Source organism: Chrysoperla carnea, chromosome 5, assembly GCF_905475395.1.
Source record: "Chrysoperla carnea chromosome 5, inChrCarn1.1, whole genome shotgun sequence".
In the NCBI taxonomy this organism is placed as follows: domain Eukaryota; kingdom Metazoa; phylum Arthropoda; class Insecta; order Neuroptera; family Chrysopidae; genus Chrysoperla; species Chrysoperla carnea.
Window position 1 is genome coordinate 51,315,616 of NC_058341.1, and position 16,701 is coordinate 51,332,316.

Consider the following 16,701-nt stretch of genomic DNA (forward strand, 5'->3'; position numbering starts at 1 on the left):
GTTCGAGAAAATTCTAGAAAATTCTATAGAAATCCATAGAACATTCCAGAATGTTCGAGAAAATTCTAGAAAATTCGACAGAAACCCATGGAACATTCCAGATTGTTCGAGAAAGTTTGATAAAATTCAATAAAAATCCATACAACATTCGAGAATATTCGAGAAAGTTCTAGAAAATTCGATAGAAATCCATAGAACATTCCAGAATGTTCGAGAAAATTCTAGAAAATTCGACAGAAACCCATGGAACATTCCAGATTGTTCGAGAAAGTTTGATAAAATTCAATAAAAATCCATACAACATTCGAGAATATTCGAGAAAGTTCTAGAAAATTCGATAGAAATCCATAGAACATTCCAGAATTTTCGAGAAAAATCGAAAGACATTTGCGCCAGTAGCGCCATCTAGTGAAAATTGTACTATTGACAGTGGGGCCTATTGTACTATTAGAACTATTTTTTTAATCTATTTTCTATGAATTTCTAGATCATTTTTAATTCCACCCCCACCAAACTCCCTCATTCACAATGGGAGCCTAAGGGCTACCCAATGACATAATCCCCTACCGACTTACTAAATATTTCTCATATAAGGCGACGCGGGCGTATAATAAGTAGATATCATAATAAGGAATCTGAAATTGTAATTGTCACTGTGATTTTTTAGTGACTATTAAAAGAATTTTAAGTGTTTTATAATTTTTATTTTTTGACATAGTGTAATTGTTGGCTTATTAATTTTTTTTTCTTACTAGCTGACTCGGTTTCTTGAATAGCAGGATAAGTATGCAAAAAAAAAATCGACTGTTGGGCGGTACGAAGCTTGCCGGGTCAGTCAACTCTCACACACTTCCTGCAAACAGTCCTGCTTTGCAAAACACACCACGGGAGCAATCATTCGCCTCGGGCGACAATGAACGTGAGATCTGAGACATTCTTTACTATTGCTCCCTGAATGTGTAATATACTATTTGGAAGAATTCAATTAACTGAAATGCGATCTACTTTTTAGGCTAGCAATTTCAAAATATTAAAAATATAAAAATCATACGTCTTTATAACGCTTTTGAGAGCCACACTGCCAAATTGCTAAAAACATAAGAAAGCATTGTGATGATTTATTATTTTTGTACGTCAAAATCAGGCATTCAATCAACAGTTAAATGTTTTTATATACTTTTTCAGGCTATATAAATTGTTTTTCAATCAATTTACAAGAAGAATTCATTTCCTTCATCATTAAGGAAAATCTATAAATCGTAAAATAAGTCTGTTCCGACTATTGGCATCTGTTATTATATTTAAATTTAAAATAAGTTCTTAATATTCTCAAATAAATGAATCCGAATTTGGCAACTTACTTTTTTTAAAAGTTAATTCAGATTTTCATATTTATGTTTTTATTGATTACCGAAAATGTGTTATATTTCAATAATAAAAGGAAATATTTTAAAATGTGAAACATCGTCGGGATTGATGACGGAAAAACCGGACGAAAATTGTGGATATGGATTTGAGCCTTATGAAGCTGATATCTCAGAACAGACGTTGGGGTGATAGTATCGTTTCAAGCATGTCCAAATTAAACTAAATTTTTGTAAAAATCAAAAAAACAAAAATTTTTTTAATTATAAAAAATATCGACCCTTTAGAAGAATTGTGTGAACAAAATGAAAAAATCATCTTTCAGTTTTAATGAAAGTTATTTGTGAAGGTAATTTTGATTCAACTGACAACCTTGTAACTCTGTGACGTTGATGCGAGACCAATGCAATTAGCCGACCTGATTGTTTTCGTCAGGATCAAATTAGCCAAGAACAAAATTTTCATAAGGATTGGACAAACAATTATGGTAATTGTAAAATAATGGGAATAGTTTTAGAACTTTGGATAGCTGATATCTCGAGAACTTTAATACTTACATGTAGAAACAACCTCAAAACGAAGTTTCACTCATTGTAATTTACATATTCAAAGCCGGTATTGACCCAACCCAATAAATGAGCTTTTATAAACACTCGAATAATAAAATAAACAACAATAAAATAAAAACAACAATTGTAAAAACAATTCTGTAAATACCATGTCTATAAATATGAAGTAATTATTTTCAATAAATTGTATAAAAACAAAAGGAATTGTTAATTAAAATTGACCCATTAAAACTCTGAAAAACACAGTAGAAGAATAGTGATCCAAGTTATAATTTTATATTTGTGTAAAAAAACGATAATGTGTTTTTAAGTTTTAAGAAAATTATTGATTTTTACTGGTTAATTAATTCTATAAGATAAATATTGTAGGAAATACTGAAAAAGGAATATTTTATTAAATTGTTTAAAAAAAATAATAATAATATTCGCTTTTACACACAATTGGCAATTGACAAAAGGCAATTGGATGAGTGTGGCATGGAAGAATTATGAAACATTTGATTTTCTTTGTTCGCATACCATAATCTCTATTTCCAGAAAAACTATACTTAAATCACTATGATTTTACGATCGTCAAATATACCCCAACTATAACTGCAAACAACCAGAGAAATGGTGAGGGATGTTATATATCATCATTGATTCGAAAATTTTAATTCTGATTATACCTTAAGGAATCAGTATGGACAAAATCGTTTGAATTTTTTCATATAATTCATGTTTTAACTTCTGATTTCTAAAATAGATTCAAGTGGCGAAATTCATCAGAATAAGGCCTGCAATTAATAAATCCAAATAACTGGAAACATGAAAAAAAGCATTGCATCGTTTCAACCCTTTGATTAGTTTCAAACTTTATGTTCTCCAAAATTCAATTAGCAAATGAGGCCGTAGGTACTATAAAAAAAGTTTAGACTCCCAAATAGTTTCAATATAAAATTTAAAAAACTAATTTTTCGTAATGTTTCGGTATTCTCGGAGGAATGAGCGTCTAGTAAAATCTGGGACTATCTCCCATTCATATATTACACTTACTAGTGAGTGCACTGAATATGCATTTGAATAGCAATCAGTTGACACTAAATTAATAATTATAATAATAATAATATTAATAATAAAATAAGCATCATTATTATGTAGGTTTGTTCGTGACATGGCATACTTATGATTTAGATAAAGAGGGAATGCTAATTGAATGTATGACTTTGTAAAGGATGTCGTAGTACGGAACGCAATTAAAATCCATAAAAGAATTAGTTTTTCATCATATTTTTTTGGAAATATACACACGGTTAATGTTTTACCCAGTGGCGAATCCAGCCATATGGGAATGGGCATGCCTATCACCTTAATAGACTTTATCATATAAAAAAAAAAAAAAAAAAAAAAAAAAAAACAATGAATCGCTTTCAATAGTTCTAGTCTGATGTTCCTTAAGTCATACTAAACCTCCATCTGATAATTTTTTGGGGGAACATTTTTTGTTTGTTTAGAAATTCCATTCAAAGCATGTAGATTACAAAATCGATAAAAAATCCAGGTGAATCAAGTATTATAAATGAAATCCGACTGAATTGCTAAATGGAAACAGAATGTGAAAATAATTCCGCCATATCAGAGTTGGTAGCTCATCTCATTGAAGCATGTGACCAAGATTAGTAGCGTAACTCTTCCAGCCAGCGTAGCTACCGTAGAGAGATCGTTTTCTACACTTCACAGGATAAAATATTGGTTGCGTGCCTCAATGGGGCAGTAAATATTATTCGGGCTTGCTTTCCAAAACAACTGGAAATCGATGATAGTAACAACGCTTTTGCGAAAAAAAACGAAAGCTTGAATTTGTTATTTAAGTAAACAACCTTAATAAAATTATTTAATGTAAAATGTATACTGACGTTTAATTTAATTTAGAGTTGTCAAAATTTCCTGAAAATTGGTTCCGTAGTTCAGAGGCTAAATGTGATACTGTGATGTGTTAACTGTAATTTTTGTGAGCAACCAAACTAAGATTTTACAGGTTTATTCATTTACGAATACACTGTACAAAATCTTGGTCAGGGCGTCATATATTTTGTAAACATATCCTTTGTAGGATGACTATATCGATCATACTCCGATTTGCATTAGACCAATTTTCGGGTGCTGTGCCGTGCCCATCACTTTTTTGAGGGCTAGATTCACGCTTGATTTTACCACAATACACCAACAAAAATTTTGCCACCTTCCCAATACTTGGTAAGTTAATAGATTTTGAAACTTCCCAATATTTGAGAAGTTACTAGATTTTTTAAATGCGCTATAAAAAAAAAGCCTCAACCAAACGATAGTAGTATCAGTTAATGTAATGTAATGTTTTCTTTAATTCTATCACTAAATATAATAAATTTTGTTATATGTTTAATTTATAAAGTGTAATAATTGCACTTTCGCCAAAATGAAAATCGCTAAAATGATTAGGAAAAAATTAATCGAATCCATGAAATAAACCAATCTAGTTGGCATCCTTGATGCCCAAGACAGAAATGTGTCGTTTTTCATCACCCACTCAGGTTTCTTATTAACCTTTGACTAACAAAGAGGGGTGTTATTATCTAACGTATCTATGAATCTGTGTGTCTATTTGTGGCACGATAAGAAATTTGATCGAGAGATTTTAGCTATGTTTTAAGTTCGTTCGTTTTCTAGTAGTTAGATTCCCGTAACAACTAGAAAAGAGGTACCGATCTTTAAACAACTAAGCTGTTTATTTTTGGAATATAACTAATAAATAATCAAATGTGATGAACGGTATGTGACGAAAATTACTTGTATGGTCTAGGACGAAAATTTCCTACCCAATAGACTTTAATTTGTTTCAAAGTTCAATCATTCAAAATACCATAAAAAGAGATTATCTGACACCAAAACGCTACTTGAAACTCATTATTGTTTATCAATTTCAGAAAAATAGATTTTATTGATGAACGTTCTTATTGTTCGAAAAAAGGTACCTACAATTGTATAAAATATTCATATTCGATTGAAACATGAAAATTATTTTGAAAAACAAATCCTTTTATCGCCACTTTTTAACTTATGTAATAAATTAAATTCAATGTATATTAATTAGTATTCTTTTGTTGTGTAATTAAGGAAAAGTTTACATTTTAAAAAGTAAAAATTAGTCAGTTTTTGTACATTAATTAAAATGAAAAAATTATTTTAAATTATTCATAATTTCAATGCTTTCTTTAACTTTTCTATCTTGAATATGAAATGAAAACTTCTACAAAGATATTACAGTTAGTTTTTTGTTTTATAATCTTGCTGAAAAGTTTGTTTTTACTGAAGAAACGATGGTTAACGAAAAGAGAACAAAGCGTGAGTATAATGGTAAAAGTATTTCAACAAAAGTTTATATATTGATGCAGTGACGAATTTCAAATCTTAAAAAATAAGATAACACGCTGTTAAATTTTCGAAGCTGACGTATTCTGTGGGCTATGTACGAAAATTTTTAAGTATAAAGAATATTTATTATTATAATAAATTATAATTATAGAATTTGAAGTATAAATGAAAGGTTTTATCTAATTTTTAGTAAATTTCCTTTAAGAGTATGGTAGCTATACTGAAGAGACAGGTATTATACTTTTTTCTAATTTCTTTTAAGAGTATGGCAGCTATATTGAAGAAACTGCTATAAGTTTTGAAACAAGCAATCCAATATTAAAAAATTTCGATTTGTGATAAAACCTCTATGTAAAACCTCTATATAAGTCTAATAATTGCGTATATTTTAGGAGAAAACTAACATATTTTGAAGTGGTATCTAAAAGTGATTCGTGCACGGAATAAATATTTGTATTAATTGTAATAATCAGCCTCAAAGTGTGTTATCCTAAACAAACCGTAATATGGTACATTTATCTTATTCGGGTTTATATCATTTAAAATGGAGATTTTAAATGATGCAATCGAATGATCTGCATTTCTAAGTGTGATGTTCTATAAGATTGGATAAAACTGAAAAAGTTAAGCCTCACCGCTCCTCGATCTTAAAACTCCTATGCTTATCATGCTGCTAAACTCACGGTTTATTTATCTCTTCAGGATATCCCTCCATCCCTAGAGGCTGGAAAATATAGTTTATGGATCAGTAACCTTGAGCGATTAAGGTCCAACGAAAACTCAAATTAAAATATTTCCTTGATATTATTACTTTATACATAGACGTTAATAAGTCAGATACGCGTGAATAATGTTAAACATCATTCTTTTGGTATACCTCTTCTATTTGCAAATAAACATGACCTAGAGATGTCTTTTTACCTTTTTTTTGAATAAATATTAATGACTTGAATGTATTGACGAAAAATAGAATACAAATTAGGTCACCGAATGATATATAGTAGATGATTTTCCTGTACAGATGGCGTAGCATAAGGAAATCAGACTAAATAGAATTCTACTTCGAAAAGACAAACTCCAACTCTAGATGGATATGTTCTATTTTCAATTCTAGGTGGATCATAACTTGGATTGAAATACATCTGGTGTGAAAGTTGTGTTAGAAAATGAATATTCGTGTTAGAGGAAAATAGATGGCGGTATCAAGCTTGTATGTATTGATTTTCTTGGTTTTCACTAGAGTGGAGTTTAAAGTCTAGATACAAACCATATTTAAGTTTTTTAGTTTGAATAGATTCCACATGAGGTCGGGTAATGATGCATTGCGTCAAAGACGTAAATATACCGGATGTTGAATAATAAAACTACAAGATTTTATGTGGCGGGTCCAGATAAACATATGGTGCGATAGTAACATGCTTAAAAGTGTACATTTCGAAAATCTGACGATTCAAGCGGGACGAAAGAAAATGAAAGGCTTGCAAAGTAAAATTTTGAAAGTTTTCCGCGTTAATAGAGCGTATATGTTATAATATCTGTGTATTCAGTTGTTTAAATTATATGCAATCTATAACAAACCATGGGTACAACGTAAGTTTCGTAACCTCCAAATCGACAGTATTTTTGTATGGGAGCTTCGATGAGATCAACTTAATATCCCCTATGGAAGTTTGAAGCACTCGTGATACTTTTTTTTATTTTACTTTTCCACACTTCTACCCTCAACACCCAAACCATTAGCTTAATATAATCCCATTATCAAAGATATGTTGAAGTATGTATACGCAATTACTAAAAAAAATTTTTTAAACATCGAGTTAAGTTTCACACCAGACTTCTCACAATACCCGGGTTGTTTGTTTGGGAGAAGATGCTGTACGTCCATCCAACATATCAGTTTCTAATGAGTCACAAAATATATTCGAATATTTTATAATAACGTGCCGGTAGGCGATGAAGTATGTATTTCTTATAGAATATTCCAGGGCTTTATAATATTTTAAAGCTTGTGGGCACTCCATAAATTGCGCCAGACCATTTTTTTATCCCTCTCCCCCGTTTTTGTCACGAGTGGTCAAAGTTTATGAAACGCCTTCCTTAGCATAATGTCCCATATTTTTCGATTTTATATTAAGAAATATTTATTTAAATTAAAAAAGCAGTTTTAAAGGCTTAGCACCGAATGAATATATAAATACAGATCGAGTTAGTAAAATTTTAAGGTTGTTTGTTTACGTATAAAAGAGTTTTTTTACATGTGGCATCAAAATCCTTTTGAACCCTCGCTGTCCCGTATCATACATGTTAACATTTCGTTGAACCGCTGTCCATCCTTTAACGCGCGACGTTATTTATGGAAGGCCATAATTGAGAAACTTTTTAAAATTTTTGGAAGAGAAAAGAACAAAATTTGACGGTTCTCAGTGAACAAACTTCCGGAAAAGTTCTGAAACATTTAAGATCGGCTCATTTGCTTTGAAAAAGATTACAAGATGTTCTCGAACGTTTTATAATTACCAATATAAGATACTAAGCTACTATTATAATTAACCCAACAAATTGTAGATGGTGATACAGGCAAGTTTAATTATGAATATGATTTGAAAACATTGTCATAAATAATTTCGACAAATAGACCAATTTTAGTGTTGCATTATGAAATAAAGCAGTAAATATATGTTCACTGAACCTAATGAACAAGTTTATAACCATTTTCATAATTCTCACACTTGATTTAACTCTTTTAAAGGCAGACTGGTCATTCAAATTTGATTATATTTAGTTACTTATAAGGAAAAGTTATCTAGGTAATCTAGTAATAAAAATTGCTATTTTTATTGCTTTTAGCTGTTGTAAATGTTTTCATTATATCATCACAAGTTTGGAAGGTCTTAGTAGGTAATGCAAGGGTCGTACATTTACCAGTAGACGAAAAAAATTGTTAACTTTACGAAAATGCGACAGATTCGATTCAATCGTAGTATATCACCATCATATGATCGTAAAACAACATTCCAGCAATATCAAATCATTTGTTTTTATTTTACAGTTCATTTGAAAAATGGGACACATTCGATCAGATCATAGTGAAAACATCACCAGCGCAAAATGATATTCCCGATATATTTGGAGACAATTTTGACGAGACATAACGACGCGTATTTCTATACAGTAATTCAATTAATTTTCAGTCATAATTTCGCATAACTTTCGTTGATTTTTAGCGCCCTTCCCAAATAGATAACAAAAGGTGAACCTTTTCCAGTTTTATCATCAATACGAAGGGTATTTCTGAAAGGTTACGTAGATTTTACTAAACCTTCCTTAGTAGAAACAGTGTCCGTTGGGGAGCTAATCAAATCCTAGAATGTGAGATTTTTAGAATTCAAATCTTGGCAATAGTTATTTATCCTTATGGTTTTTACTTTTGGAATCACTTTCATCGAATAAGTGGTTGAACTATGAAAGATTTCATTCAATTGGTTCTGGTACCGAGTACAAAAAGCAAATATTAGAACAAACCTTAACAACCTTCCTAAACGTATTTACATAATAAATATACTAAATTTGGTAACTTTATTGGTCGCATCTGTACAAATATAATTATAATACCTGCATAATTAATTGAATGTATCCAATGGAGAGAAACAAGTTTCCAACTGAATACAATTATTATTAATGTTATTATTATATTCAAAACTAAATTTAATTACAATTTAATTCCACATGTAAAATTAATAATTAAAATATAATTAACAAGTAGACAAAGATTATAGCTTTAGGATAGTTTTGAAAATAGAATATTAAATAATGTTGGTAGGTACCATTGTACCAACCGTATCTATTACTCTAGTTAGAGATACAACATTGCATTAATAATTTAACTCAAAATGTTTAAACTTTTTCATTTAAAATATTATAATAATTTTATTTCAATTAAAAATTAACGTTAATGTTACCACAGGCATCTATTTTTATTTCATTGATTGAAAAAATCAAGGAAATCACACAAAAATTGTTTCAAAATTTGATATGACTCGATACGAAAAACAATATAATAAAATAACTCCTCGTATGAGATTTCAGTCGATATCTCGATAAATCGTCAAATTGATCCAATTTTACTAATTTTAGTATTATTAAGGTAATATCAAAAATAATCTCAAATTTTTTCAAATCATATTTTTACGATTTTTTTCAATTTCATTTGAAAAAAATTGAGATAATAAAAATACAAATAATCAAAATTTATTTGTTTATTACGCAAAATAATATTTTTATTACGCATTTATCTTGGTATACCCGATGATTTTGAGTGTATTAGGCAAACATGATTCGAATGTAAAAGTTTTTTATTTTTAATTGTAAAGTTATTTCAAATGAAACTATTTTTAAAACATGTTCTCCTAATGTTAATTTAATAACTTTTAATTTTTTCACCACTTTTCTACGAAATTTGTTGTTGTTTTTAGTCTCGAGCACACGGTAGCCATGGGTTACGGTAACCACGAGAGCGGAATTTCGCATGAGTTAATCTAGTACATACAATTCTTCATTAGCGTAAAAAATTCCGTCGAATAATTCCATTAAAAACAAACCATATAAGTCCGAATTAAAAGCAAAATTAAGTTTTTTTTAATTTGAGGTTAGTTTACTATAATTGCATTTGCCCAACATTCAAATTTAACACTGATTACATATTATTGAAGTTTGGAGTTATTTTGAAATTTATGTATGATACAAAAAGATTGTCAAAAACATTCGTAAGAATATATGGTAATTTTGGCAGAAAAAAAACTGTAAATCAATTAACGATTGGATGAGATATTTATTTAGATATCTTCCAAAAAATTACAATGGGATTGTTCTACTTTTTCTTCTGTTCGTATGAATTCAATTTTTTCGAACCAGATTGTAATAATAATATTTTACACACCAGTTTATTAAAACATTTACAGAATGTGAATTTTAATTTCTTTTAATGGTCGTTAAATAAACAAATCTAAAATAGAATGATATTAAAAGTCAATGTCAAAAAAGGCATTTACATAAAAAAAACAAAGGTTGATTAAGTGTGTAAAAAGGTCATGCAATAAAATTGTTTTAATGTAACACAAAATATATAAACAAATTACATTTTTCCATTTAATTTTCACTCTTTTACTGATGGACTTCAGACGGACATTTACGAATATTAAAATTTTAAAAAAAGTTATTTTCATGTTTTTCAATCATGAAACAGCATTCTATAATATAAATAAACTTTGAATAATCCCAAGGGTTTTACAGCATGATATTTCGAGTTGTAAAAATTCGTTTTATCATTACGTTTTAGTATTTATTAACATTTGCAGGTTGGTGCCAAGGTAAATTTCGTGTTTAATCAACTTTTAAAATAAAATGTTTATTAAATTTTCTTTTAAAATAAAATAAATAATTACGAATATGAAAAGCATGTTTACATTTAAATTTTACAAAGAAACGTATTACAGCATTTTAAGTTGTACAAAAATATTTAAAATAAGGCGTCTATGCGAGTATGACCCTTTTGGTCCACACCAAAAACTTCCCAGAATATGAAAAGAAAAACAATTGAATATGTTTTTAAAATATATTTTCGTAGATGATGGCAATAGCTTTCCATAACTTATTAATGTATAAAATAAAGTCGGGTTAGTTAAACCATGTATAACTCAAGAACAGCTGGATCCATTTTAATGATCTATGATTTGTTGGATTCATGCATTTTGCTGAAATGTTTGCAAATATTGGTAAATTTTAAGGAGAATTGCGGGCTTCGGAGTCCACGGCCCAAATTAGGCCTGAGGATATCTAATAGAGCAAGAGATGGACGAAAAGAATGTGTTCAGCTGGCAGACTAAGCTGGGTCAAGCATGGTATGGCTGTGAAGGGAGCTCCGCAGCCGAAGAACATATAATTGACTAAGAGATTGAAGTAAAGTTTGTGTTTAGCGGGCCAGCTAAGCGGAGCTAAGCATAGTAAAGCTATTAACCCGCCAGTACTCGCATTATGGACATTTTGCTCCCGCTAGATTTAGAATAAAAATGACTTTTATATTTTTCAGAAGGTATAGATTTTTCAACGTTTAAAAATGTTTTGTTTTTTTTTCAATTTCTTCAGAAATTGCCAGATTTTCTCTCATCGCGAGTGTAAAAGTGAAAGAAAAAAACTTTTAAATTTCCGGGCCTATTCGTGTACTTTCGCTTTAATATAGGTCGAGCTCGAAGTAAATTAAAAAACTTGTAGTATGTAAATATTGTAAAATTAATAAATTTAATTTACAAGATTATTTCTCTACTAAACTCATCACCCGACTAAAGATTATCGAATGTTGGGTGCGAGTGATGGCAGGTAAATATTTGTTGCTGCAAACGAACGCATCGGGCTCCGAGGTCGTTCAATTAGACGAGGTTAATTAAGAGTAATAATAGCACATCAAAAGTTCAAAAGTTGTAATCAAATAACTTGTAGGCCAAGTAAAGTTCACTGGTACACCTAGTATTCTTATTGATATTGATTAGTAATAAAGATAAATATATCAGGATCTAAATTAATAGTTATGGAAATCCATTAGTGTTCCACTGAGACCGTGAGGTAGCCCAGTCCCGCCTCGTGCCTCGTAATCGAGGACCTAGGTAAAAATTTTAGTCCTCCTTGCTATCCGAGGAGAGACGTAAATTGTTCCAAAACCGAGGCGAGGCGAATTGTTTCAAAGATCTCACCTCGGCCGAGTCAAATTTACGGCCGTGTGTGTCTACTTATTTACGCGCGTGATAGGTTATACTTCTGTCGCGCGTGAGAAGTAATAATTAAAAACATCACAATAGGAAACAGTTATTCTATAATTATTTATTGGATGTGTTTGAACCCCAAGTTGGTCGTCACTGGCCTTGGCTCCAATTCACAGGAAATAACATTCCATGAATTTTGCCATTCTGCACGAACATGGACGCGAGGTTGGACTTTACAGGTCATATATTAAAATTAATTATTATTTACATGACAATTTTAAATGTTTTGCAAAACAACTAATATTTTGCAATAAAATAGATAAACAATAAAATAGATCTCCGATAGCGGAATACTTAATGGGGAAGCGTGACCACTTATTTCACTGTTTATATTGGGATTTTACGGCGGTTTTCAAATTTTTGTATACATAAAAATTGTTGAATCCAGTTTTTAACAAAACCGTACACATTTAAAACAATTTATACCTATTCCAAGCATTTCATTTTTATTAAAAATATTGGTTTTTTCAAGAGTAAAATGAAGTACCTATACATACTTTTATGAAAGTTAATTAAATTTCCTGCGTCTAATTACGTACCAATTTTCGTTTTAACAGTTAATAACAAAAAAGCTTTTCACGTGTAAAAATATTGATATTATATGAATAATTATGTAGGTATCAAGGATTTATTTCAGGTCACTAGACATTTAGGGAACAAACATATCTAACGCTAAAGCTGGGAGTTAAATATTTTATACATTTATTACCCACGGCATAAAAACAAAACGTATGTTATTCCGATGTCTGTTTTTGGTAATAACATAGTTATACTGCTAAAGCAAGATTGTTGCGTAGCAATTAGAGTATATACTTAATAGTTAGTACGATACAAGTGGGATAAAAGCATTATTAACGTAAGCATGCGGAATTTGTACAATGAGTGCGTAGCGCGAGTTGGACAATCGCAGAAGTACGTTAGTAATGCGTTACCACACTTATGTCGTACAAAACTTTTTCTACGCCTCTAAAATGAGAAAATAAAGGTTAATTAAATAAATTTGTCATTATTAGTTAACATTTGTCATCACTTAAATTGAAAAAATTGAAAATTAAAAAAATTACCTAATTGAGTATCTGGGAGTTTTGACCTCCGATTTCCGTAATAGTGAATGAATTTGTATGATCGAAGTGGGATTCTGTTTATTATAGCATAAATTACAAAGTTTACCCCTATTTTTGTGCTCTTGATTTTTCGATTAAAAAAAAAATATTTGATAATAATAAATTCAATTGAATGCAGAACGATTGCTACAGAAAAAGCTCATAAAAGAGAAGGAAAAAGTAATATACCATTTGGGATCTGAAGCGTACTTTGCGAGATGATTATCAAAATATATAAATATAATTTTAATAAAAAGTAAATAACCTTATCGAATCACATTTCAATAAGATATTGAACGGTGGTATTGTGTTACTACATAAACTCAGAAATAATAATATAGTGTGCTTAGGACGTATAAAGTTAGTTTGCGCTTGTAAAGTTCAATTTAGTATCTTTTAAATCGTTAGAGATAGATCAAAAGTTTAAAAGTAAAAAATGTTTCTAATAATTAAATAAACAACTTTTATTTGAAACATTTTTTCTTAGACACCAGTATTTACCCGTGAGCTGTGGTTTTGATGTAACACCGACGCTCAAAAAGAGCAGGAAAGAGCTTATGTGAAACAACTATTGAATTATGTAAATTTAAAATCGATTTAATTAAATCATTTTGGACTTTCCGAAAAAACCTACAATATAATTTCACAACGGAATTCAATCTAAATTGGTAGCATATTGCTGCCTAAATTGGGAGCACATTTTGTTGCGTGGTATATGGATTTTGAAAATATGTTTCCGCTCGTTAAGTGGCTTACAAGATAACACCCTACAGATACGTGATAATTTAATACACAGTTTGTGAGTTGCGAAACATTTACCCGATTTGAGTAAAATATCAGCCCACCAAAGTAGCAGTAAAATAGTTTTTCTTCATTTTTAACCTTTGTAAAATTCCTGTTATATTAATAAAAAATGGCACTTACTGATTATAGTAAAAAAACCGAAAACTCTGAAATATGTTTGTATAAAAATCTAAAAAAAAAATATACAAGATAAAAAAAAAAATAAAAAATTTTAAAAAAATCTACTAATTTCATAAAAAGCAACAACCCACATTCCACGTGGGTATTTAATGAGATAAACTAAAGTTTTTTCTACATAGGCAATAAGAAAAGCTGAATTTGCAAATATATTCTTCCCACGGAATATGAAAAATATTCCTTAAGGAAATCAAGTGTTTTACATTTAAAATTCATTAATATAAAAATTACAGGTGACAAGTCATATATGTCACAATCAGTTTTAATAGAATTTCTAAGAAAACAATTTTCTAAAAATTACAAAGTGGTTCAACGAATCATAAACCTTGAAAGTATAAAGCATTCCTGAATATATTTGTGAAAAATATAAAATATTGCGCTACGAGATAAATGATTATCTAATTTGAAATTTTTGAAGTATTATTATTTTACGAATGATTCGCTGTTTTGTCGATGATCGATTTAAAATCAGGAGGAGTCGATTCGAAAAGCAAATACTGTTTCTTAAAATGGTCGAAAATGTAAAGTGAAAATTTTCAAATTATTAATACTACTCCAAAATCTAATAGGGATAATTTTTTAATTGTCCCAATCCTAAAACGTAAAATATTTCATTTTCATTTAACTACACAGATATAAGAACGAATTGACATAAATACAAAAATAGAATTCGATTTAATTTCGTGAAACGGACATACATGAATAAAATTCGATTTAGTTTTGTGGAATATTTTCGATTTTTCAAAAATGTTGAATTTAAAAAATATATAATTTGTGTACATTGACGATATGACATATGTTTGAGCATGTATAAAATGAGTTTTCTAGAAAAATTTTTTTCATCCTTATATGTGTTTCATGTTTAGCGGACCATTCTGTTTAATATAAATTTGAAAGATTGCTTACCCAAGTGTTTTTGTGCTAATTAAAGGTGTTTTTAAATTAAGAAAACCATTTATTCGACTCTTCTTCTCTTCAACATGTCCAGCACTACTCGATGTTGCTGGTAATGTTACCGTTGGTGAATTACTACCACCATCACAAACATCTAAATCAACGGAATCCCGCTTACGTTTCCTTTTATGACACCAGTAGCAAACGAATAGACCAGTTGCAAATATAACTAACGCTGCCAGTGTACTAAATACAGCTGTTAATATTATATCACGTTTCTGCATGATTAACTGAAACAAAAAATAAATCAATGTTAATGATTTTTGTATACAATTTTGAAGAAAGGGGATTTTCTGAATAATGAGAATTTCGGAAATCGTGACATTTCTCCAGAAGCATAATTCTTAAGCTTAAAACGTTTTTTCATGAAGTTTTTAGAAAATAAGGTTTTTTTTATATCTCCGGAACGAAGTGTGATACAAAAGAACATTTGACTGAAGCAAAAACGCTGGTGGCACGTAGCAAGTTATTTTTGACATGATAGTGTGCCGTATGACGTTTTATTAACATTTTATACTCAATAGACTAAATTTACTTGTTTCTCTGGTAAATTTTTTCATTTTGGCAAATCCTGTCACGTCCACGTTTTGGATCCGATACTGGTAAGTCGTGTTTTCTTTGATTATAAACTTATTTTTGAAGATATGGGAGAAATAATATTGAGGTTATACGTTTTTCGTCTGAACCAGTATGAACCATAATTTGTATTTTGGTTCTCTGGGTAAAGTGCTCGCTGGTTGGTAGGCGCAAAAGTATGTACACTTAGTTTCATGAGCAAAATTTTATAAAAAAATGCACAATGGCTTAATTGATTTCCAGTAAAAGTCTTTTATACTTCCTTTATCTTATATATTTAAACGAGAAATTCTGATATAGATTGATATATTTAGATATCTATCTCAGGATCAGCTCTAACGATTTTGATGAAAATTCATATACCGATAGAATGGGGGGAGTTTTTGTGGGGCTTATTTCTGTAAGACTAAGCTCAATAACTTTGATTAAGTAAAATTAGTTTTAATCCGAGTAAATTAACAATAAGAACATTCCAAATAAATATTAAGAGTAAAAAAAGTATGTTTTGTTATTGTTTGTGTGCTTCACTAAGGAATGCAATTGCTTATCCCGTAAGGGTGCACGGTTATCCCCAAAACGAGGCAAGTGAAGGCTTTTCGAATTTTTGTCTTTAATTGACTGATATGACTATAGGTTTTTCTATGCCAGCATGCTGAAGGCACATCTAGTTTGAAAATAATTTTATAGATGTGACATTCAGATGTATTTTGTGTAAACAATTGGGATTTGTTAATTGAGATCGATATTCGTATGCGATTCTAAACTAAACAATAATTTTAATTGAATATTTACAACTACTTCAAATTACTAAATGTGAATTTGAAAGGTCTTTAATCAGTCCTTTTTACATTGTTTAAATATTTACATTATTTTAATTTACCTTATACTATAATATGTAGCATGAACGTGATATTATATACCGAGTGTTTCAAAAGTCTTTTAAACTGCAAA

The 16,701-nt window shown here is 29.7% G+C and overlaps 1 protein-coding gene across 3 annotated transcripts in view; it reads right to left on the minus strand.

Annotated features, from left to right (window-relative positions):
* The window catches only part of LOC123300471 (synaptotagmin-7), a 979,245-nt gene that overhangs the window by 590,045 nt on the left and 372,499 nt on the right, over positions 1–16,701 (minus strand). For all 3 annotated transcript variants that reach the window (XM_044883050.1, XM_044883051.1, XM_044883049.1), the window contains exon 2: positions 15,127–15,404. In XM_044883050.1, coding sequence (XP_044738985.1) covers positions 15,127–15,398 — 272 coding nt within the window. In that variant the 5' untranslated portion in view covers positions 15,399–15,404. The remainder of the gene's footprint in view (positions 1–15,126; positions 15,405–16,701) is intronic.